The sequence below is a fragment of the Plodia interpunctella genome, chromosome 29 (genome assembly GCF_027563975.2).
Source record: "Plodia interpunctella isolate USDA-ARS_2022_Savannah chromosome 29, ilPloInte3.2, whole genome shotgun sequence".
NCBI lineage: Eukaryota > Metazoa > Arthropoda > Insecta > Lepidoptera > Pyralidae > Plodia > Plodia interpunctella.
Window position 1 is genome coordinate 865,269 of NC_071322.1, and position 26,182 is coordinate 891,450.

Genomic DNA, 26,182 nt, shown 5'->3' on the forward strand with positions numbered 1-26,182 from the left:
TGTAATTTATGAATCCCAACTAATATTATAAATACAAAAGTAAGTTTGTCATCTCTTCACGCGTTATCTACTCAACCAATCTTCTTGAAATTTCGCATATATAGGTATAATAATTAAGAGTATGGAGATGGAAATAAGGTACCTTTCAACACGGAAAAAACTATTTTCCCGTGGGATATGCGAAAAACCTACCATCAATTATAAGTGGCTCCAAATATATCAAACACTAGATGGCGCTGTGCGTATTTTAAGGTGGCGCTAAGGATATTTTAATTCAAACATCTAGAAGAAAAAACTGTTCCCGAGGGAATTTAAGGGGGCGAAGCCGCTCAAGCCCTTAAACAAGCGCTTAAACAGCTAGTGAGTAATATTTTTCTTTGATATCTCCTATACTCTATGATACAGACAATGTACAACTCCCTCCCACACGGGTGGAGGGAGCATTGTTCGGATTTAACCGTTCAATTCAAATCATTTATCGATTTTTACAATGTACACCAAGGTAATTCAGTAACTTAGTCACCTCAGTCATTACAATCTAGGCACAACGTAAACCCTGCCGGGCATTGCAATTTAAAATACAAATCAGATCAAAATTAAGAATATTAAATTATAAATACAATATTAAAAATATCAAAATAATATATCAAGAACGGCAAACGGATTACTGATGATTTACAATCTGTGATATCTACATAATTATCGTTAGGTTATTGATTCATCTGTCAAATTGAAATATTAATTGTTTAAATCTTTGTCGTTAAAATGTTCGTTCATAGTTCCGTCGCCTTGGAATTACATTTTCAAAATATTATCTTTAGTACCGCTGACAGAAGCACCCCGCCCTTTAAACCCCCCCTACTAATGATGGATCTGTAATCTCATCTCGACTGCAAACGACATAAACATCCGACGAGAAAGTAAGGCGTGCTCGCAGAACGTCCACTTAGCAAAACGTCTACTTGTCGGAAAAAATGTATATCTTTTAACATTAACAAAAAAAAATTGTTCACAATGTAAACAGAATAGCGCCCGGTAGTGACAAATATTATAAATGCGAAACTAAGTTTGTTTGTTACCTCTTCACGCTCTATCTGCTCAACCAATCTTCTTGAAACTTTGCATACGTGTAGTCTGAAGTACGGAGAAGGACATAGGGTACTTTTCATACCGGAAAAATAACTGTTCACGTGGAAAGTTTACGCGGGCGAAGCCGCGGGCAACAACTAATCTATGCTATTATTATAAAGAGGTAAGTGTATGTGAGTTTGTATGTTTGAGGTCAGTAATATCCGAAACTATCGAACCGATTTCAAAAATTCTTTCACCATTAGAAAGGTACATTATCCAAGATTGCTATAGGCTATATTTTATCTCAAAATTCCCACGAGAGCGAAGCCCCAGGGCGAAGCTAGTTAAATACAATTTTGAACAAGACAAGTAGAAAGCTGTAGTACATACAATATAGATATGAATAGGTATAATTTAATTTAATAGTTAATATTTGTTCCTATTGTTAGTGGACTGTATTTTGTGGTGCTGGCTTAGGTTCGTCGTTGAGTTGAATTAAAAATTGCAGGCTTTAAGTTAGACGAAGCTTTTATTTTGGCACACACAGGAAGAGGAGAAAAAATTATACACACAATGTTGCTAGTATTAAAATTAAACTTAATGTTACTAGTCGCAACAATATTATACGTACACATATAATAGAGAGATTCCTCAAGAATCACATTATCTATTGAAAAATCCGCCATTATAAAAGTACGAATTACCAAAAAACTACTGCAATCTAACCACAACGGACATTGATAAAAGCGTACATTTTCGCCACGTCTCAATATCTGACGTAAAATCTGTATGTACCGCGGCCCCCTCCCGCCCCCTAACCCCCCTCTTGTGGGGGGGGTCGACCTTGACCTTAACTAGTCAGACAGATGTTAGTACACTTTGGTATATATTCGGACGATGCCGGAAAGATGAGAAAAATTATGTACGTTTTGGTAAACTTAATAAAATGTATTAATATTAGGGAGCTTTAAATGCAACTGGGACTTTATCTCAATTATAATATATGTACAATATAAATTTGGATATAATACAGACCAGACCCAAGTCGAGCGAAAAAAAACGCACGGCCGTACCATCCTTTTCTCGAAGCACTTCAGGCCAATTTCGAGCCCCAATAACTTCGCCGTGGATAAAACAGGAAGCCTGCATTTTCAGTAACTAAGCAGGTGTTGTATAAACACTGTATATTTCAAATTTCATTCGATTTGTACGAGTAGTTTATGAATTGTAACTTGTAAAAGTTTCGTGATTTTGTCACTCACTCACTCACTCACTCGCTCACTCACTCACTCACTCACTCACTCACTCACTCACTCACTCACTCACTGACCGATTATCAAAGTCCAAGGCACTTCTAGCAGACATAAAAGCTAGCGATAGTGACAAAACATTTTTTAGCTTAAACGGTGAGTCTGTGAAATTAATTTTTTGCTTAAGAATCTGATACCATTCAAAGTGAAATGCTCTACGATCAAAAATGTTTTCGTCTAAAAAGCTTATACCTAAGTTATTTAATTGGCCAAGATACTAAAAAAGAATATGACAAAGAAAATCACATACACACAAACGTGAACCCTGAAAGCATAACTCTCCTTTTTTGGGCAGTCGTGTAATAGATTTGCAATTTTATACATATATAGATATACACGACATCGCGTGTCTAAGTACTATAATAACAGTTATAATATATGGAGTAGATACTTCTTTCAAAAACACAGAATTTGAAATGAAGAGGCAAAAAGAAGTGACAAAAGAATCGCAATCATTATTTTACTAGCTTTTGCTGGCAACTTCGCCCGCGTGATTATTTCGTGGGGTCCGATCACAAGTTATCATTATCGATGTCTCGGGTTCTAAGCAACGTATCGCGATGAAACCAGTATATCTGCCAGATTTTGAGTTGAACCGCTATACAAAAGTAAAATTTCATCCAGTAGTTTTCGATGCGTGATGCGCGAACTAACATACAGACAGACATTATTTTTTCATTTATGTCTTTTTTTTCCTGTATTGTAAGGGTTTACCCGTGGAGTCGTGATTCTAACGCAGCGGAGTTGCTCTATTCTATTCGTTTTGATTTTTTATTTAACTAAATGTAATAAATACATTTTTTTTTAGTTTTGATGTCGTTTCTATAAAACGTTAACTCTATGTTCGATTCCGCTACATAACGCTACTGTACTGGCTCGTGTTGCTTGGCTGTTATATAGAGTTAACATGTGTAGAATCGCAAATTAGATTGTATTTTTTATACGAAAAAAAAAACTGCGAATCTCGAAATGTCCTGTTTCGATGTACCCAAGTAGTCTTTAGGAGGTTTTGCGTTTGATACCAGTGACTCTGAATATTCCGATATCTGCGTCCAATACCGTCTTGAGTTACGGCTAAATAATAGGTATGTTATGGCGCTGTTCTGTAATGATGACTTGAGACACGAGTGTTTTGGCTAATGCACGCAATAATAGCTTAGATAAAACCGATGATTAACTCGCAGCCCTACCCTGCTTCGCTCGGATAAAAACAACAAATTATACACCTAAAACTTCCTCAGGAATCAGATTATCTATCGGTGAAAACCTCGATGAAAATCATTGCAGTGTAGTTTTTGAGTTTATCGCGGACAGACAGACGCAGCCCAGAGGACTTTGTTATATAATATGTAAGGATAATCGATGAAATCTTTGGCTATACTATTATTATAAAGAGGTAAGCGTTTGTGACTTTGTTTGAGGCGGGTAATCTCTGAAACTACTGAACCGATATCAAAAATTCTTTCACCATTAGAAAGGTACATTATCCAAGATTGCTATAGACTATGTTTTATCTCAAGATTTCCACGGGAGCGAAGCCCCGGGCAACATCTAGTATGTGTACAAACCGGCAAATTACGGAACAAATATCTTCAAAGCCGAATATTGAACAACTTTTTTACACTGGCCCCTGGGCTTCGCAGCGTCACATCCTAGCGAAAGCAAACGGGGAACCATAGAAGAGTCCCAACGAGTGGGGTTTCAGGCGTTACGCAAGCGAGACAGGCTTGCTGTGTCGATATCTGCAAGGTCGAGTAGGACGCTAGAATATCGTGACCTGACTAGAACGGTGGAACTAGATCTTTCTGATTCAATCGAAAAAATAAAAAAAAATTAAATCAACGCTATGGCTTCTGCCACTGCGGCAGTATGCTGAGCTGGTCGTCTTTTCGACAAATAATACCGAACTAGCGTATGCCCGCGGCTTCGTCTACGTGATTTTCCCTATGTCCTTCTCCGGGCATCAAACTATATTTATGCCAATATACAAGTATCGGTTGAGTAGATACAGCGTGAAGAGGTAACAAACAAACTTACTTTCGCATTTATAATATTAGTTGGGAATTAGGATTGATACATGAAAAAAATTTCAACGCATACAATCGACATTCCTTATACCAATATCGCGTCTTTTTGTTTTGTATGAAAATACTGGACGGATTTTTGTACGGTTTTCGCCAATAGACAGTGTGATATCTGAGGAAGGTTTCAGTGTATAATTTATTATGTTATTATCCGAGCAAAGCCGTGACGGGCCTCTACTATAAAATGAATAATTTAGGATGTTATACTTACATCACTTATTGACGTCAAAAAAATTACTTAAACTAAGTCTACTGCCGGCTTCCAAAGCGCAAGTGAAGAAGAAGCGGCGCAACAAACTTCACCGCAGCCTTTTCTCCAAGGACGTCAATTAACAAATATAGGTCTTATATATATATTAAAAATTAGGAGGACGAATTTACATCATTATTAAAAATGTCAAAAATAAAATAAAATATGTATGATATGATGATAGCATATTATCGGTCAAATTCCAGGACGGGAACCAACGACGCGTCAAATAACAACGACCACAGACAAATCTAATTAGTAAGAACCCTTATCTGCAAATAAGGGGTTGATTATATTGACGTCTGTTTGGCGACGGGGTGACTTGGGTAAATGGATTGCGAAAAAAAATACTCAATATTCTAATTCTATTCTAACTAATATTATAAATGCGAAAGTTACATCGTTCGTTTATTTATTTGTGACGACCTCGGTGGCGCAATGGTAAAGTGCATGCCTCTGAACCGAAAGGTCCCAGGTTCGAACCCCGGTCGGGTCATGATGGAAAATGATCTTTTTTCTGATTGGCCCGGGTCTTGGATGTTTATCTATATATGTATTTGTTATAAAATATAGTATCGTTGTGTTAGTATCCCGTAACACAAGTCTCGAACTTACTTTGGGGCTAGCTCAATCTGTGTGATTTGTCCTAGTATATTTATTTATTTATAGATACCCCACACGTATTGGGTTTGATAGAAATCATTTTTTGAGTTTCAATTGTATGGGGAGCCCCAAAATGTATTGTTTTTTCTTTCTATTTTTGTGTAAAATCTTGATGCGGTTCACAGAATAATTACCAAGTTGCAAATTTATAGTTTCGGGAAAAAGTGTCTGTGACATATGGACGGACGGACGGACGGACACAAACAGACAGACAGACATGACGATAAAAATGTCTATGAATGAAAGCTCGAATGGTAATTTAATAAAGATTTATAAACTCGTCCAGGAAGATGGCCGTTTAGGGTCGGGATTCGGGGATAGCGTCACTTCTGATGTTTGTAAATAGATGGCGGGCGCAGCGCGATCGTCTGGAAACTTTTATGCGGCGAACTCAGATGCCGACGCGGAGACGCACACATTACATAAATACATTGCGAAGTTTGTATGGGTGCTTTTATTTACCGGAATGAAAAACCAGCAATGTATTGCGGAGTCGAAATTATACTTCGTGAAAATAGGTCTCGATTCGAGGGAGAAAAGTAAATAGTATTTTACTCGAAATTACATGGGGAACAAAAGTCTGGTTATGCCGCTCCCGGCCGGCCCTGGCAGAAGGCAAACCCAAAACTACAACATGCAGGTGTTCTGGATGTTATGTCTGTTAATCTGTATAAATAAATGAATGAATAAATAAATAAATAACTACATATGATGTACTGACAATAACAGGACAACATAGTTTTCCTTGAACAACTTGCAGTAACAACTAAGCATTTATCATGCAAGCTCAAAATATTTGTTTAGTGCACAAAATAAAAAAGACACAGAATTCAACCCAACAGACCATAGTATTTTATTGCGTGCTATACAAATGGTTCCATTTTTCCCTTTTGCGGTTGAGAATTCTGGCAGTTTAGTGTTAATTGCTCCACAATTAGACTTGAATCCATATTTGTGACGCACAAATTACTTTAATAATGTATACATATGTATATAATGCGTATACTGTAATCACTATAATAATGTTGATGTACATATATCCCAATTTGAAGAAGTTTTGTTTTTAGAAACTTCTAATATTAAATTGAGAGGATGTATGTATATATACGAAGTGGTAAAGTGCTTTCCTCTGAAGCAAGAGGTCCTGAGTTCAATTCCCGGTCGGATTATGATGGAAAATGATCTTTTTCTGATTGGCCCGGGTCTTGGATATTTATCTATATATATGTATTGTATATGTTATAAAATATAGTATCGTTGACTTAGTATCCCATAACACAAGTCTAGAACTTACTTTGAGGCTAGCTCAATCTGTGTATTATAAAAAAACATGTATGTTTGTTACTCTTTCACATACACGGGTAGAATATAACCTGGAATAACACATAGGGTACTTTTTATCACGAAATTCCCACGGGAGCGAACCCCCGGGGCGCAGCTAGTGGGATATGCAACTTGTTTCTGTATCCTCCATATTCTATAACCCATAACAACAGCCAAGACAAGGTCGCCACACAAAGGTAGCAATATGATTTGGCAGACGTATTTGGGAGTAAAATCTTTTGTCTGTGGAGCCATTGTCTCAGTTCCTTGCTAATTTTAGACATTTTAAAACCTGTGTACCTGTTCTGTGTAGATCATGTGTAGATACTAGTGGTATTTTGTCCAAAGAACATATAGGAAAGGGACATTTTGTATAAAGGACATGAACTGAAACAGAATAACCAACTTCTAAGTTAGTAATATTGTTACTAGTAGCCATACTTCACTACTAAACCATAATAAATACACCTATACCTTCATAAGAAATTACACTATCCATTCGTGAGAATCGTACAATTATCTGGAATCGTAAAATTGCCTGGTAATTTTTTGGACAGATGCAATACAACAACCTATTTTTATAATACTATGTAAGGTTTTCTCATTCTCAACGGAACAAACTTTTGATTGCTCTAATATTTTTCATTTTGTTAGAAACTAGTAGGTACTATTAAATAGATTTGGTAGTAGTTTGTAGTAGTATTTTAAATTGTGTTTTAATTGTGTTTTTAAAGTACAGCTACATTAAATGAAATGAAATACATTTATTTGCAGGCAAACACTATGCCTTTATCAATCAACATTTTGCAAAACTAAAAGAAAACTATACTTATTCTGGGAATTTCTACATTTTGGGGTTACTCTATGGGTTTTCACTAAACGTACCTACGTTACGTACATTTCCATAAACTTTCACAAATAAATGCACAAGACATTCCATTTTCAAAATCGCCATTATAACAGAATCTCAACAAAATAGTTGACCAATAAAAAGAAAACCATTACCATACTGCCAACCAACAAAACAACTCACATTTTCCAAAAAGAAGAAAAACCACTTTTCGAAAAAGGAAAACAAATCCACTAATGACGTCACACTGCACACAAGTAGGTCACCAATACCGTTGCACCGAGATGGAACACAAAAATTTAAAATTGCGAAACGAAAACAGTTTCTTAGGAAGACTTGTCCATATATCTGTTAAAGGAAGATGGTCTAATATTGATTGATTCCGGCGTAAATTTTTAGAGGCACCGCGTTATTTTAAGACTGGGAGTCTGGTTTTGTTTTATTTGTTTTGATGACGTTCTCTAACGCGATGCAGTTCGACACGGGTGCGCGTGACGTAGCGCGCCGCGGAATGGCGCATTTTCGCTGGGTTGCCATAATATGGTTTTGTAATTCCCCGCAACGTAAAATATTTTTTTTTAACATTGAAAAAAGCGTACACAGTCAAACATAATGTGATATTTTCAAGTTTTTTTCGTCTTTTCTAACCTCGGGTGTACGATTTCCGCCTTAGAATAGGATAGTTACATTTTATGGATGTAATATGATGCAAATAAGGAATAAAAAACCGCAGCTAAAGCTAATAAGAAACAACAATGTTCCCAAACAGGATTAAAGTCGAGCAGGCTGCCTGTCGTAAAATCACAGCAATTTTTATTTTTATTTTAAAGGTTTATAATATTTTTGCACCAGCTCCGGTCTTCGGGGCGTTACAACCGCGAATGAAAATGAGAAATTCTAATATGGAATTCTATAAAGTATTAAAATAAAAATTGTCTTACCTCTAAAAATATTTCCCCGAAAATGTGTAAACATTACATTTATAGCAACACTGATAGAACTGTCAAATTCGGCCAAAGCACTACTACGAAGCATTTTCTCACCAGTTTTTCGCGTGATATTTGATTATGAAAAACCAGTCTTGAAATTTTAGCCACCGGTGATCAATGAAGATTTAGCTATCGGTGATTCTCAAGTCACGGCAAATAAGTACGACAACTCACACACATCCCGAAAATCAAAGGAAAACTAAATTCGCGCGGGTAAAGTCAGTATTCTATTTCATTATCTCAGCCACAAAAAGTCTTCTGGTGTACATAGGTAGGTCACTGGACGTAGGCTGCCTTCAATCGATCATTGTAGAAGTCTTGGGAAGATTCATATTCGAAAACTATTCGAGTTAACAGCGACGATGGTAGTGCCACAGCCCACGCAGTTTTCAATGAATTATTGAGCAACCGTAGTATAATATAAAACGTAGGTTTGTTTGTACGTCTTTGTTGTGAATTTATACAAAAGACCAGGCTGCACGCAGCTGGGAAATTGGTAATGTTAAAATCGAAAATTCTTAGGCACCATCTTGGGGATAAACGAATAGGAAATAAGTTTTATTAGATAGAAATTTAAAATAAACAAAGCTATCATTTGTAACCACAATTTGTAGCCATCGATATAAATATTCTATATTCTACAAACTATTATCCTATTCTACTAGAATGTAAGACCTAGAGAGAGGTCTTACATTCTACTTGGGGCAAAAATAATTTTTTTGTAGGTATGTATGTAACGCGATAACTTTCGAACCGTCGTTGGTACGATTTTGATAAAATAAAATTTAAAATGTATGTTGGATATGTCAATAGAATTTTTAAGATCGTGCGGCAACAAAATCTTTTCAGTCGTTTTTGACGACCTCGGTGGCGCAGTGGTAAAGTTCTTGCCACTGAACCGAGAGGTCCCAGGTTCGATCCCCGGTCGGGTCATGATGGAAAATGATATTTTTCTGATTGGCCCGGGTCTTGGATGTTTATCTATATATGTATTTGTTATAAAATATCGTATCGTTGAGTTAGTATCCCATAACACAAGTCTCGAACTTACTTTGGGTACTGGGGTATTATTTAATCTGTCCTTTGGGGCTAACTCAATCTGTGTGATTTGTCCTAATATATTTATTTATGTATATTTATTGAAATATTCACAATTTTGTAAAAATTTATTGTGTTCGCGAACAACTAAGTATTACAAATGCAAAAGTTTGTGAGAATGTCTGTAGGATATGTATGTTTTTTACACTTTCACGGAAAATCTACTGGGCGAATGGTTATGATATACACAAGGTTAGTATATAACCTGGAATAACCCATAGGACACTTTTATAACGAAGTGGATGTCGTAAGAAACGACTAAGGGACACGTAGCCTGAGCAAATAGGCAACAATACACTCCCAAGCACTGGGCATCGTGGCTCCACAGCCGGGACGGAGAAGGGAGAGCAAAAGAAGCCTATGCCGCGTTCACTGTGTGGTAGTTAGTTGTTTTTCAAAATCTCAGACGGAAACGAGTGGCAAAAATGGCTGACCCATACTATTGTTTTAAACGATTGACCTCATTGCAATTGCAACAGTAAACGCGCTTGGTTTAATAAAGACTAGACAAGAAAGGATCGTGTCCAATTAGTTGACTTCCTGTTTGCAAACTTTCGCATAAGTAAGTCATTTATATTGATCGATTTATCTCAATTTTTTTGTATGAATATTAGGAAAAACCTATAAAACTAGTTAGTGAAAACAATAGCTTCCTATTTTAATAAATAGGCCTTATTTGTAGATTGAAGATGGCGGGACCACACGCTACGAAACACACATACCTACGTACCCTGAAAGATTTAGCACATGCATCAAGCTAAAACATGTTTGTTGGTAAACTCTTTGTTGCACGAAGAAAACACATACAGAGAATGCAGTAAAATAAAGAGAGAGACGCGTACAAAGGTGGACTTATCCCAGAAAGGGATCTCTTCCAGTCAACCAAGTATTTGAAAGGAAATAATTTAACGCACAGCGTAAGGTAGCGTATGATAAACGTGCATTGTGAAGAAAATAAAAGTATATGAAACATCATTCTTGATTTGCTGGACAAAACATTTAGAAATTATATAAAAGAAGTACTTTGTAAAAAGGCATATTACAAGTCTGATGATTATGTGAACGACAATAATGTCTGGCCCAAGCGTGGTGCAGTATCCTCATAACATATGTAATTGATTTATGACATTATTACGTACGTTTTGTACATTTAGCTTTTTATTTATATATTTTTTTTGTGTGACAATTTTCAATAATTTTATTGGAAATACATATTTTATTTTATTTATTTATTCAAATTTTGACATTTTTAATAATGATGTAAATTCGTCCTCCTAATTTTTAATATATATATAAGACCTATATTTGTTAATTGACGTCCTTGGAGAAAAGGCCGCGGGTGAAGTTTGTTGCGCCGCTTCTTCTTCACTTGCGCTTTGGAAGCCGGCAGTAGACTTAATTTAAGTAATTTTTTGACGTCAAAAAGTGATGTATATCATCCTAAATTGAATAAAAAATTTTGAATTTGAATTTGAATTTGAATCAAGTTTTACATTAACTGTTTTGTCTCTTTCTGTCAATTTCAAATTTAGTATAGAGTGTGATAGTTGCGAAACATATTTTGCCTTAAAGTATTTGACTAAACTTTTTGGCTTATTATGTAGGAAATAAAATAATTTATTTATTGCAAGCTCTTGCTTCCAATTAAGCTATTGAAGTGGCTCGATTCTGACAAGAATATATTTAGCACCCAATATTAGATTTGCCATCGACACGCATAGAAGATGAAAACTGGCGTCAAGGCTCATCGTCACGGTACAGGCTGAGTACCCTTTTGTAGCATATAATAATGAATGTATCTTTGTAATATTACAATTTTGTTCATTTTCTGTGATGTATATTTGTATGCTATGAATAAATTTATTTAATTGGGCCTGCAGGTGATTGGTCCCCTCATTCCAGGACCATTTGTCCCAGTTCCCTGAGAAGTGAGACGATGAAACTTGTCCTTACCTCGTCAACCTGGCTGAGAGACGAGCGGCTGCCCCAGTCGTCCCACGGTTCCCTCTCACCTGCAAACACAAGACAGATTTCAGTGGATATTATTAACTCTAGATGTTGTTGGTCTGGATAAACTTTGAGTTACATAACACCCAGTTGCCATGCCATGGATAAGGTTAGGATAATTACAATCTTTTTTTTTTATGATTTTTTAAAATATTTTATTCAGAAAATTTAACATTAAAAGAAAATAATGAAAATAAATTATGCGACTCAGTGGTTCAGACTCCTTTCCGCAAAGAAATATCATTGCATTCGAATGGTAATGGTACAGTTCGGTTTCGGTCAAAACTCACAGTTCCACAAGGAGAACTTTCCAACAAAGATTTGGTCAGCCATTAAAAAGAAATTACTATATAACGGTGAATTTCACAGGTGCTTTGAAGTGTTTAATAAATTTTACCATAGACATTAATCAAATTAAATTACCCTACTTTATAAATAAGTAAAGCAAATAAATAAATAAAATAAATATATTAGGACAAATCACACAGATTGAGCTAGCCCCAAAGTAAGTTCGAGACTTGTGTTATGGGATACTAACTCAACGATACTATATTTTATAACAAATACATATATAGATAAACATCCAAGACCCGGGCCAATCAAAAAAAGATCAGTTTCCGTCATGACCCGACCGGGGATCGAACCCGGGACCTCTCGGTTCAGAGGCAAGAACTTTACCACTGCGCCACCGAGGTCGTCAAACGTACTGCTACAATGTTAATTTTTTGAATGTTTAATGTAATAAAAAATGGTTCTTTATTTAAAAAATTGTTGAAATGTTACACACGCCGCTTTCATACGCGTGATATTCACCTGTAAATACTTGTACTTACAGTAACTAGCTTCACTGCTCGCCTCCAGGCTGCGTCGCTGCGTTTGGGTCATGCTGTGGCTCATTCTTAAACAACATTTTATTAATGTGTGTGTGTGTGTGTGTGTTTATTTGAAATTAAATTATAAAATAAATTATTGTTGACATAATGTAATCTTGGAAATTAACAATTTTAGAGTTTAATTGATATTTATGTACTTATATTTGCATGCCATTGTTTGGCAAAATATGTGATACTATTTAATTTTAACACCTTTCTGTGCCATATTTTGTGCGAATAAATGATAAATAAATAATTTATTTATCTCCAAACCTTCAGAATTAAATTGTGTAAATAACAGTGGAAACTCTGCATCAAAACCCGTTGTGTAGTTTAAAAGAAGAAAGCCTATTATTATTACCTTTTTTGGGTACGCCTGTGCGAACACCAGACGGGTATAATATTAGTATTGATTTTGTATTCAACAAGCAGATCAAAATTTTTTTATTACGCTTTAACGCTCAATTTCCAATGTACGTCATCGTTGCTGGGTAGAAGCAATGTGGTACAACCTATGCTATGACCTTTAACTTTCCTCAGGTGTCCCACTATATATTTAAAAAAACCCGCATCAAAATCCGTTTCGTACTTTATAGATGCATACATAGGGACAAACAGCGGAAAGCGACTTTGTTTAATACTATTTAACATAGTGATGGAAAAGATGAAAAAGTGTTAGTATAAGTTACATACACTTGTGTAAGTGTTGCTTATACTGCACTTTTGAAAAATGTTTGATGAAAACTAAACGAAAATAAAATTGAAACCATTTTTAAGTAAGTAAAAATAACAAAAATCTTACCTGACGTAATCGTTAACATACTAAGTTTTCTGATTAACGGTGATTAATAATCACTAAAGGCCACTTTAATTCACTATAATATGATCACAAAATTCACATAACCTTTGTAAAGGCGCAAATATACACAAAATTTAAGACACGATATAGCTAGGTACAGACATACGCCCACTTTTTTATAACAAGAAAATCGCGAAAAATATAGGTCAATTTAGCTGTCTATCGATTTTTATCACTAAATGGGCACTTAAAACGATACGTTTATTTGATGGTTTGTTTTAATTCATAAAAAATTAATGGGAAGTACAAGAAGTTCATTGTACTCAATGTTTACAAAATTGTAGCTGTGTTCCACTGCTTGACATACACGTCGTATTCATGTATTTTTTGTGACACATTCAACTTATTTGTATTTCCTATAAAAACTGGAATATACCTATACCTGTCTTGCGATTATATTAATCATTCAAATAATGGAACGTGACCAAAAGGAGAACTGTCAAACATGTGTCAAAAGGTCAAATCGATGACCTAATGCTAGGTATTTTTGTAGGAACTTGCCGAAATCTTGTGATCGTATTTTTCCAATACCTGATCATATTTATCTGTTACTTAACCGACATTTTGTTTTAAATTTACACACCACGTCATAAGATTGGTTTTGCTTAAGAATTATACGCCTAATTCAGTATTAGGAGCAGTTTTTGAACGAAAAGTTTTAAGGAGAAGCGCTTTCGCTTTTTATTAACTTTTATTTTTTATCGTTTAGAATTTCAGTGTATTCGTATGTTGTGGTAAATCTTTGTGAATTTCAATAGCTTGAATGTTAAAAATTAATTCATATTTAATTTACACTGAAATCAAATTTATGGCTTGTCTATGATAAAATGAACAAAAAACGTTACCAAAAACATTTTATTCAATAACAAAGAAACAATCACTCCTTTTTCTTCTTACTCGATTCTTCCTCGTTTGCGCTGCTTCTCCGCTTTCTACTTTCCTTGTTTTCTTCTTTTTCTTCTTTAGTTTCGGGAACCAGTTTCTTGACCCTGGCTGGTTCGGGCGAGTACGCCCAGAGGAGCAGCTCTAAGTGTTCAGGAGTTGGTTCGTCTTTTTCATTGAAGAGTTTTGCGTCGGCATACTGCAAGTTGATAAATACACCAAATGACAACAACATTTTGACGTGACAACGTCTTAAATTAGGTTGCGGCTGGGAGTCACTTATGAAAAAGTGTAACGCCCGGTAACGTTACGATGAGTCACCGAACGAGAGAGAGGCCCGCCGAATGCCTTGCGTCTCTCTCCCACTCAACTATGATCGGTCTGCCGCGCGCGTAAAAAGACGTTGTCACGTAAAATCTTTGCCCGTAAAACCGACTTTACAGGCAACCATTTTTTTTTACAGATACGGTATACATATTTTTTTAAAAATAAATTAAAAATCACTTTATTGTTATGCTTAGTAATTACCTATTGCAATATTGTTTTTATTAAATGTTCAATCAGATACACAGCCGTGCTGTACTGTGATAATACCCAAGTAGAATATTGTCATTAATAATGTAAATCCATTTAACATTGCTATTTTTATAATATAATTTTATATGTTTCGCGGATTTATCTCGCAAACACGTTTCTGGTAGCGCCATCTTGTTTGGTATCACTGAAAATCATCGTCATGGCTCTTCGTCACGACACAAGCTGAGTAGACCAACTTTTGCAGTATATTTAATACCTTAACAATACCTTTGTAATATTAACATTTTGTTCATTTCCTATGGTGTATATTAGTATGTTATGAATAAATTTATTTCCATTCTATTTCTACATATTTATTTTAATTTTAGAGATAAATTTTGTAATAACAAGGTGACAAAGGAATGTCTCAATTTCTGTTATCCCCAACGATAATTTGTTGGGAGATAACGCTGATTTTCATTGTCGTCAATAAGATCTTGTCATTGCGTGATAAATCACATCCGTGCTTTGAACTTCCCGTGGAGGAATTCCCTAGTCGGGAGCACAATCAGGTCATGCTTATCATAGAAACTAAACCTATGTAAATATCAACTAAACGACAAGCGTCAAGGTGAAGCTAAATAATTATAAGTGCATTAAACCAACCTTCTCTTTCAACTGTTTGAGCGCAGTGTTCCTGACAATGTCCCAGGTCTTGTCCTCCGCCTTGACGGTGCGCAGCCGCTTGTATTCGCCGTTGGCTGACGCGTAAGCAGCTATAAACGATTCCTGGAAACAAAATAATATTTTCTTAAAGGAAATCTTATTGGTCACATTTACTAAACGCCGTTTTAGTGCCACATCACGTGAATTTTCCACTTAAAATGTTACTAATTAAAATAGGAGTTCCAAAGGTTAAAACATATCCTACAGACTGTAAATATAATTTGCAAACGTGATATATATATATATATATATTTGGAAAGGATATAGTTGAAGACCAGGGGTCAAGATCAGTGTTCCGGGAAACAGGTTACATTTATAGAAGTCAGCGCGAGTAACTTTATACTAAAATCTATGTATGATAAAATAATCAAAATCAAATCATTTATTCAGAAATTAGGCCTTCACAGGCACTTTTTCACGTCATAATCTAAATTAAATGATGTTTACCAAAGCTACAAACTAGTAGCATTTCGGAACGACCACTGCTGAGAAGAAATGCCGAAAGAAACTCATTCAAACAGTGTTGGTCCCTATTATGCCAGAAGGGCTTACCATTTTTTAAATATAAATTTATGTATAATTTTTTATCAGTAATATAACATGTAAGTACATAATAAAGTACATGGTTAAAAGGTATACTGAAACATATTATGATTGTGATCAAGTGCTGATGAAAGGAAAATATATATACTAATGACATAATAAACTAATGACTTTTGAGTATATAGCAACTAAGTAGCTGAACAATTTTTTTAAGTAACTGTACCAATAAGCACTATTTTGTGTATTTAAGTAAGTACCTTGAAACTTAATGACGCAGCTAATTACTAACGTCCACATGCTGTCTCATTCTCCCAGATCGTGTACGCATCGTGTAAAACAAAGATAGAACGTGTGAACGCAATGTCGTGCTACGTGTTTTAATGTTTCGAGGACATCTGTTTTATTTAGTAAAATTCAAAGTGAAATTTTTTAAAATGACTTCGCAAGTACGTGTAATAAAATAAACTACCTCCTCACGTGATTTATGGATGACTTCTGAAAACCTAACACTGTTCCTGCATTACCTGTTGGTCTGTGACGTGGTCCCCAGCTAACTTCACAGCAGTCCTGACAATACCCAAACTGAGGTAAGGGTTGTTCTGTTTGCTCAGGTGTAAAGAATCGAAGTCGTCCAGAAACTTCTCGAAGATCGAAATCGCTTCTTTTATGTTGGACAGCTTAGTTTCGTCGCGAGTACCTGGGAATAGTTATTACAAATTAACTATTGGGATATGTATAAATGACGGCTCGTGGTGCAGTGGACTGTAATTTATTGTAGTTTTTTCGTAGCCGGTTAAATAAATATGCCGAGATTACTTGGGAGAACTTTTTATTGGCAATGGAGACAAAAAGGAAGAGAGCATTCTTTTTAATGTGAGCGTAAATGTTGCTATAGTAAAAAAATAAAAATATAATTTAGTGTTGGGATTTTCAACAGGATAAAAATATATTTTTTGTATGTATGTAGCAACGCGATAACTTTCGAACCGTTGTTGGTCTGATTTTGATTTTGACAATGAAATTTGAAAGGTATGTAAGATCTGTCAATAGAATTTTTTAATTCGTGGGACAACGAAATCGGATAAGTCGTTTTTGAAATATTCACAGTTAAAAAAAAAATATTGTGTTCGCGGAACTTAGACGTGTTACGTCTAAGTTCGCGGCGAACAACTATATATAGTGTAGGTACCTAGTTAATTGACAACTAGACGCGAAAAAGAAAACAAGAAGGTCTCTATCGCTATGTCACAGACATAAGAACATTACAATATAATTGTGTTGTAATTGTTGAGAGCTGTTGAGAGGAGAATACAATTACAATACAAATTGTATTTTATTGTTCTTATATCTGTGCGCTATGTTACATGTCAATGTGCGCTATGTTGAGAGCTGTTGAAGCTCTCAACCTATCGCCGATTGACTGTAAGAGTTCTCGACATAGGACAAGACCGTTATTTTATATGTATATTTCTTGTATACATTTTAAATTATGTACTTATTCTCGTATAAACAAACACACAAGATTTCCTCATTTGTGTAAGTAGTAGGTACTTAATGGGTAACCTACTGTTCTTGTGGTAAATTCACGCGGCCTATCGAAGTCGCGGGAAAAAGTTAGTGTATATATTACGTTATGTGAGTAATATGATAACATAAATATGGACAAATATTCACTCGGTCCATGTGCCATATTTGTTTGTACTAAACTCATTCAAGGTCAGCAGCAAAACTGCTTATGTAAATTTATGATTAAACAAAACACTGTTGGTAAGAGAAAATAAACGAACTAAATTGATTTCCATACAACTATTCCGGTTTTGGAAACATCAAGCTATCAAATTGATCACATTTATTGAATTTAGTTTCGTTAACCATGGGTACTGGAGGTATTATGTAATCTGTGACCATGGGAGACTTATCAAAACATTTGTAAAACATAACAATTTAAAAAATGCTTCTAATTCCTTGGATTTTCCAAAAAAAAAAAGCAAGATTTTCTGCGGCTCAAAGTTTGTCAGGATGTCTCTGTATGTTTGTTACTCTTTCACGCAAAACCTACTGGATCGATTGTTATGAAATTTGCGACATGGGTAGAATATAACCTGGAATAACACATAGGATACTTTTTATTGCGAAATTCCGACGGGAGCGAAGCCCCAGGGCGCAGCTAGTATTATAAATACGAAAGTTAGTCAGGATGTATGTTTGTTACTCTTTCACGCAAAATCGAATGGATCGATCGTTATGAAATTTGGTACACGCGTAACCTGGTATAACAGATAGGGTACTTTTTATCACGAAATTCCGACGGGAGCGAAGCCCCGGTGCGCAGCTAGTTAATTTATATGGCTATGGCTTCAATGATAAAGCAAAATATATTTACAAGTGAGAACTCTCTTCGCTCTGCCAATCAGTCCTTTGACAGCCAACTTCTGGTAATCAGGGTCGCGTCCCTCCAGCTCCTTAATGGTGTTGTCTGCAGCCTCCTTGTCTTTGAACCCGAGGCCCGGCACGGTGTCTGCTGGTTGATCCTTCTTCTCTTTGGGTTGTTCTTCCATCTCCTCGTCTGAACTTGATTCCTTGAAGGTGTCCTCCTAATTTGTAATATATATGTATAAGACCTATATTTGTTAATTGACGTCCTTGGAGAAAAGGCTGCGGTGAAGTTTGTTGCGCCGCTTCTTCTTCACCTGCGCTTTGGAAGCCGGCAGTAGACTTAGTTTAAGTAATTTTTTTGACGTCAATAAGTGATGTATATCATCCTAAATTGAATAAAGAATTTTGAATTTTGAATTTTTGAATTTTGTCGAAATTGTTTTCACAGGATGATATAAATTTATTTTTTTCTCTACTATACTCATTTGTGAAAGTCATTTCAGTTACCTAACTTCATAGTCGTATTCCTCACGGCTGAGGGTCGTGGTCATTACGTGCAATGAAACACACACAACCACTTTCATGGCATTATTAATGGAGTGGTTTGCCATTGCCTTCTCCATTTCACACACAAGTTAATAATCAACCAGTGTGCAGGTTTCCTCACGATGTTTTCCTTCACTGGAAGCATGAACTAGTATGCTGAAAAGAGTATGATGAAACCTATATTCTGTAGACTTGGCCAATTAATCTATACTGTATAAAGAGGTAAGCGTTTGTGAGTTTGTGTATGTTTGAGGCGGGTAATCTCCCAAATAACCGAACCGATTTCAAAAATTCATTCACCATTAGAATGGTGCATTATCCAAGATTGCTATAGCCTATATTTTGTCTCAAAATTCCAACGGGAGCGAAGCCCCGGGCAACAGCTAGTAATTATATATACCTTATCATCACCATTCTTTTCTTCTTTCTGTTCCTTCTTCTCTGGTTTCTTCTTATCATCAGTCTTGTCCTTGTTAAGGTCTGCAAGCCAGTTCTCAAACACTTCCATCGCCTCTTTTATATTCTTTATTTTATCTTCAGCTTTGGTCACTGAAACCACAAAAAGTTACTTTGAAAACGCTCCTTCAGCTATAGTTTAATAACGAATAATATATGTAAAACTCTTGCGTTACTGAGTGACGACTGACAGACAACGCACAGTCGAAACTACTGGGCGTAGAAAGTTGAAATTTGGTGTGTAGCTTCCTAGGGTAGTGTATGGGAGCACTTTATGAAGAGATTTCCTGAAATTCCCATGGGAAACGGATTTTTACTCACATACGAAGTTGTGGGCAAAAGCTAGTATTCAATAAGGTAATTAACAATCGAGATTATACTAATCCATCTCATATATGATTTGTCATGTAACCTTGCAATATCTTTTAAAGGGGGAACTTTTTTGATGCTTGTCCTAGACTCAGAATCCGACGGATACGGCACTGGCCCTAACATGAATGGTTATGCAATGAAAAGCAATCACAGGTATTTACATAAGTACCTTCATAGATAAGAATCTTCGAAATGTTAAAGATTTTTTTAGTTTGCATCGTCATATATATAAGATGCGTTGATGAAAGAAATGTAACTCACTAGATAGTACCCTTTTGGCCCTCCCGAGGAGCCCTCTGACGGTAAGCCGGCGGTAGTTCAAGTCGTGCTGTTCCAGTAGCCGCAGCGTCTCCTCGGCTTTCGCTTTGTCTTTGAACCCGAAGCCAGAGTCTTCTTTGTCGTCTTTGCCCATTTTCTGTAACGAAAAAAAAAAAAAAAGGTGAATTTTCAATCGCCATGTTTTTTCGAAGGAATTTTAAATTTAAAATTTAAAATTCACAATCGAAAAATTATCTTGTGTCTATTTACTATAAAGGCAAAAACTGTGATATATTAAAAGTTCTGTGGAGGTACCCATCGAAATAGTTAAGTTCTTTTGTGTTACACTACCTAATGTATCAGAGAACGGCATCCAATCCTGATTCTGTCAAAAAACCTTATTAGTTCTTAGTTAACCATTAAAAAAAACTGATTCGTCCTATACAGGGTTTGATAGGCAGGAATACTATATTACTACCTATATTGTTAAGATTAAATTGTGCAATAAAGTTTAAATGAATAGTGTCACGAAGTTGTATGAGTCACCAATGCTTATATACTTAGGTACGTTTGTGTCATGTTCTTGTGTTAGAAACTAGTTAAATAATTACCTACTTGTTCCCTAATATTATACGTAAAATATATTAAACAATATACATACGGATGTACGCAGTGACAAATTGGAAACTATAAAATTACAAAACTCAAGGCAAATGCGTTTACGTAAATCATATTAATATAGCAAATATTTTGCATCATACGATTTGAGCTCACCGCATGCGCGGTACGCTTGACCTTAAATAACTTATGTCATCTTTCGAAAATGGAATTCGCGGGTTGGCGCCAAACATGGCCGATCGAATTTTTCCTTTTTACCAACCTAGGTACTGCTGATATTATGTAAAATTGGCATATATGTATAAAAATTTACGTGAATACAAAAGATAATTTTATGACATCAGTGCGTTTGGAGAAATGCTTATTTTGAAAAATATTACTTATATGTAGACAGATTTCATAGATCGTTGTTGTGGTTATGTAAATTACACAATTTAAGTAATCAATGGCGGTAAGTCGCGTTTTTTGAACATTTATATTATCTTTTTTTATTCATTCATAATATATTTTTTTCCAATTTAAAATACTTTCCTTTTTCAAAGCAGTTCATAAAACCAGTTAACCTATATACTTAGCTAAAACCAACAATATCGGCGTTTAAAATGGTTTAGCCAGTAAACGTAGTGTTCGTTTCTTAGTTTACCAGATGACGTAACTAGGTACATATCTAGAGAATCCACTAAAATAGATAAGTACCTATTTACAGTTGGTTTCGTGTTGTGTGATTTTAATATAGTAGGTAGGTACCTATTCGTAATCGAGATTGTAATGTCTCGATTACATGTTTTATATTTTCTTTCTTAAGTTGTCAAACTTTAAAACCTTGCATATTATAAAAAGAAGTTGACTTGACGTCTGACTGTCTGTCTGTCTGTCTGGAATTCTAAAAATCTACCGGACGGATTTTTGTACGTTCACCAATATAATTTATTATGGTTGGCTGTTAGTATTACAACATGATACCTATTCAACATAGGTAGGTACCTAACTCTATATTTCACAACACCCCTCTTATTCATAAAAAGTAAAAAAACTACTTAAAATATATTTTTCCGCTTTCCCACTTTAAAGTATTTGCCAGTGACAGAACGAGACAAAAACACTAAGGTATGCTTTACACTACCATAAGGTATGCATTCACTTTTTTTTTAATTACGAGTAGGCTTAATAGAAAAAAAAACAAAACTACATGCGCAAGCGCACTACTGTGAAAAGACTCCTATTAGAATAAAGGCAAAATAAACTAACGTAGCGCGGTGATGTCAATCATGCTTTTGTAACATGTAAATATTTTATTTGTGGATAGTTTACTGGACAAAGTAAACTATCCACAAATACGTTGCATATGTAAGGTCATGCATACCTACCTACCTATATACAAAATGTATTTACATCGCGTCGCAAGCGGTGACTCGTATACATTCTGTACCTATTGTATTAAGCACAAGTAGTCTGACCCAGACGCTTGAATAAAGCGCAAGTATATTCACATACCGTGGTTCTCATTTAGTAAATATACCACCAACACCACATTGGGGACCCCGACGTGATATGAACACGCAAACTTATTCAAAACCACACATAAGTACTTATTCAATCCTGGGTTGTTTCCATAACACTCCCGTGATCGATTCTTACACGGAAAAAAAAAACAAGTGGCCCGATTTTCTTGATTCATAGACATGTTTTTTTTTACGGTTTATGGTTACATAAATGAGCAATCATGAGAAACGTAAAATGCCAAAAAAAAAAAAGGTTAATATAGTACAGTCAACAGCACGTCAATGTACCCAAATTCATTGGAAACTCGCAGCTAATAGAATAGAATAGTTCGAATGGAAGATAACTCGATGTGCTGTTGACTGTACGTACCAACAGCTCGTCCAACCTTGACCAGTTGACCGTTATCTGAACGTATATAATAATATCAACGTCACAGAAATAAGTAGAAAATTTTGTGGCCATTTGTTTGTCTGTCTACTTAGTATAATAAGTTTGTAGACTAGCTTGTTACCGGCGTATAATTGTTTTAACAAAATGCTTACGATTTTATGCACTGTAGCGACATCTACTTCATAAAGCGCCTTTGACAATCTAAGTACTACTTTTCGACCAAATCCTACGAGAACCGCATAGTTTCGGGATAAAAGCCAAATATCATAAAAATTGACCCAGCCGTTTGAGAGTGAAGTAACAAACAAACATACTCACAAACTTTCGCCTTTATAATATTAATGGGATGTAAATAATACTTTATTGGCTCAAATAATAACTACGGCGACAAATAGGACGCGTTATCAGCTACCTCAATACCAAATTTCATAAAAAATGGCCCCGACGTTGAAGACGGCGAGAGACCAACACTCACAATGTGTGGCCTTTATGATATTAGTGGGATGAGATGAGATAGGTATAGTATAGTGAGAAGTGGGATGAGACAGAAGGTGAGTTAGGTATAACCAGGCTTGCCAACTCAAAGAAGGCATTTCCGGGATTTCCCAGCTCGGCATTCGGTACTTTGGTATATTACGCGGGACACAACCTACACTTATAAAATGGCAGCAAAAAAAACTGTATATTTTTAATAGAAAGCTTGAACAAACGAACGCTCCTCAAGCGAAATACGTAATGCATAGGTAGGTGATTAATATTATTAATTAATTATTTAAAAAATATAATAATATTAATGATCATTGATTTCCGGAACAAAAGGCGTCCCGCAAGGTGTTATGGCACTTATGGCGGGACGGCCCTAAAATTTACCCAAAAGCGGGACGCGATTAGCAAGCCTATGTATTATTGTTATCGAGAATCGAGGAGATCGAAATACTTAGATTTTCACTTCTCATGCTCGTAAAGTTTGACATTATGATTTGATGTAAGCCGCCTAAAATTAGATTTTAGGCTATTGAGCTAATACATTTTTTTCAGGAGCGACATTTAAAATCTCATACAATACAAGAGACAATATTTCAGTGCAAAAAGTTAAACGCTGAACGCACAGATTTTCATGAAACGAACTGACTGATTCATAAGAAAAGGAGACAGACAAATCACAAAAAATATGTTCACAGTCAGTAGACAAAATAGAAATGTTTATAATTAAATGCATTACATACCTTTAAGTAAGTACTTTTAAAATCCTATAGCTCACAAAGCTACACTAACTTCTTTTGAACTGTACTTATTTTTATGAATAAAAATCGCTCCTAGCTATTCAGTCTCGCTTTAACCAAGCTTTAACAAATTTCAATTTCAAATCATATGTGGATAGCGGCGCGGGAATCAATTTGATAGGTGTTATCCGGAAAAATTGATGAGTGTCAACAATATTCGGTGTTGCCAGTGCGCAGAGGGTAAAATTTTACTAAGTTTGATAATAAATAAGCCAGCCAGAGCCATTAAGCTATACGTAATACTTGAGCCAGCACATTTTTCATGCAAAGTACATATATATAGCTATTTGTTTTCCTAGTGAGCTAAGTGTTGTCCGAGTTGTGCATCATGTCAAAGATGCTTTTTCTCTCCTATCTCTATACCAAAAAGGGTGGGTGAGAGTGGTGTCGGAAAGGGTGGATAGCCCAACACCTAAGTGCTGGATGTTCAATGTAATAACCCGTATTTTAAACTAGCTTTTGCTCGCGGCTCCGCCCGCGTGATTTGTTCCGTGACGAAAGTTACCCTATATGTCCTTCTCCATACTTCAAACTATGTGTATGTAAAATTTCAAGAAGATTGATTAAATTGATAGAGCGTGAACTTACTTTCGCATTTATAATATTAGTTAAGATTTATATCGGTACCAGAATTAATAAATCACCAACTGGCAACATTGTAAAACGGTCGTTGTACCACACTCGGTCGGTTTATACGCAGAGGCCGAAATATCTACGAAAATACCGCCATGACGTAATGTCTCTTGAAGGTCGCATTCGTATCGTGACATCATCTTCCATCGAGGTTAGTTCTATTCGGTACAATCAACAGCACATCAAGTTACCCTGCATGAACCTCTATGCCGCGGTAATAGATGCGAGTTTGCAATTAATTTATGTAGGTTGATGTGCTGTAGACTGCTTAAGAGATGGCGGTAACCCTCCTTCATACAGTCGCATTCCACGACGACACGACTTTCTTGGCAATATAACTAGCGAAACGGCCCGGCTTTTCTCGGCTTTAAAAAAAAGCATCAACTATTTTATAAAGCACAGCGACGATACCTGAAAAAACAGCACTCCTTTTTGAGCAGTCATGTAAAATGTTGTTTTTTTTTTCAAAAATAAATTAAAAAGCCAAATTTCTTCTCTGGTTATCTACATCCAGGAAGTAGGTATGTAGATAGGTGCATAGCTAAGAAATTTTAACCTATTATTTCGATAGGTACACAATCGCAAAACTCGGACAGATGCCGACGGCGACTGCACGAACATTGCATTGTTTGTATGAGAACTTTTATTTACCGCAATTCACAACCACAACCATTTCATAAAACAAGCCGAATCAGACAACAGAACTAAATCAAAACAATAATTCTATTCCTATTGAAAAATATTTCATATGATGTTTTGCAAATATGGAATGAGATATTGTATGAAACCCACAACTAGTGTTCTTACTAAGTACCAAATTTGTAAACAAATGTAAAAACCCTGGTGGTAAAAACCGCAATTTTTTTTGCCGAATAAAGTAAACAAGTATTTCTGGCTCAGACACAAAATGTCTCTTTCGCAAAATGTCGCTGCAGGGACTTAGAATAAAATAATAATAATAATGTATGAACTTTATTGCCCATAAACACATTAGGTACACAAAGAATAGAGTTTAGGTACATATGGAGCAAAGGCGGACTTATTGCTCAAAAATCTCGATTTTCAAAGAAAAATCATTTATTGAAGTTATATACATATAGGTTAGGTAGTACTTACATAGGTAATCAATTTCAAATTGTGATTTATATATTATATTCGCCGCACGACGACGGCGATTTAGTATCAATTTTTTATTTCCATTGATTTAGTATTTATTAGTTTTAATTTTAACTTATAGGTCTTGATGTTGTAAATACTTTTATTCTTTAAATATATACCGTTGTTTGTAATACATGTATATTTAGTTGTTTGTTTACTAAACAAACAACACTATTACTAAACAATGTTTAGTAATAGTGTCTGTGGCAATACAAATAAAAGTGCTGTCTTTATTTCTTTTAAGTCCGGCGAAAATGTCTGGACCCGGCATAATGTGAGATCATTTACTTACCTAGTGCCAACGTCACCATTAAAATTGGAATGTCACGTTCGGTGTCGTAACGATTATATTTAAATGTAAACCGTGGAGAATTAATATGATCATTAATTAAATATTTTTATGATGTAACTTGGCGGTTTTCAAACTTTTTTTTTCTTGTGTCATGGCTCCATCGTTCGGCAAAACGATGATTTTGCCACCGTCAATGTTTTGTTTGTAAAGTTAAACATTTGACGGGAATCTAAATTAAAACGTTTTTATTTGTT

At 35.4% G+C, this 26,182-nt stretch overlaps 2 protein-coding genes and 1 long non-coding RNA gene across 8 annotated transcripts in view; 1 reads left to right on the forward strand and 2 right to left on the reverse strand.

Moving 5' to 3' along the window:
• LOC128682240 (uncharacterized protein) overlaps positions 1-13,644 on the reverse strand; it is a 41,081-nt gene extending 27,437 nt beyond the window's left edge. Inside the window, exons 1-3 of one of the 3 annotated variants that reach the window (XM_064436920.1) lie at positions 13,320-13,644; positions 12,479-12,543; positions 11,592-11,650 (exon numbers count right to left, since the gene is read on the reverse strand). In XM_064436920.1, the coding sequence (XP_064292990.1) occupies positions 11,592-11,650; positions 12,479-12,542 (123 nt within the window). In that variant the 5' untranslated portion in view covers position 12,543; positions 13,320-13,644. Of the gene's footprint in view, positions 1-7,706; positions 8,079-11,591; positions 11,651-12,478; positions 12,544-13,319 lie in introns of those variants that run through there. The other 2 variants (XM_053766859.2, XM_053766858.2) reach the window with 2 other exon arrangements.
• A 572-nt stretch (positions 13,645-14,216) lies between these two features.
• On the reverse strand, positions 14,217-26,030 carry Ude (Uracil-DNA degrading factor). 4 transcript variants are annotated; one of them, XM_053766877.1, is made up of 7 exons: positions 25,929-26,030; positions 20,055-20,208; positions 19,366-19,514; positions 18,427-18,637; positions 16,568-16,740; positions 15,441-15,563; positions 14,217-14,457 (listed from the first exon to the last, which is right to left on the reverse strand). In XM_053766877.1, the coding sequence occupies exons 2-7, from the start codon at positions 20,203-20,205 to the stop codon at positions 14,254-14,256; spliced, it is 1,011 nt and encodes a 336-aa protein (XP_053622852.1). In that variant the 5' UTR covers positions 20,206-20,208; positions 25,929-26,030; the 3' UTR covers positions 14,217-14,253. The 4 variants fall into 4 exon arrangements, with proteins under 4 accessions (XP_053622852.1, XP_053622851.1, XP_053622850.1 ...); XM_053766876.1 differs by lacking the exon at positions 25,929-26,030 and adding an exon at positions 23,789-23,949; XM_053766875.1 differs by lacking the exon at positions 25,929-26,030 and adding an exon at positions 22,164-22,190 and having other exon boundaries at positions 18,427-18,622.
• Positions 23,107-23,859, forward strand: LOC135310013 (uncharacterized). Its single transcript, XR_010370305.1, has 2 exons — positions 23,107-23,305; positions 23,601-23,859. It is a non-coding gene; the product is annotated as an uncharacterized LOC135310013 (long non-coding RNA).
• Positions 26,031-26,182: the final 152 nt, after the last annotated feature.

What these genes read in the sequence shown, in the direction of transcription:
- Ude (XM_053766874.1), bottom strand. An exon ending in GGCCAAAAGGGTACTATCTA is followed by an intron (nt 19,515 to 20,054) that starts GTGAGTTACATT and finishes TTGTGGTTTCAG; the next exon opens with TGACCAAAGCTGAAGATAAA. An exon ending in TCAAACAGTTGAAAGAGAAG is followed by an intron (nt 14,458 to 15,440) that starts GTTGGTTTAATG and finishes ATCAACTTGCAG; the next exon opens with TATGCCGACGCAAAACTCTT.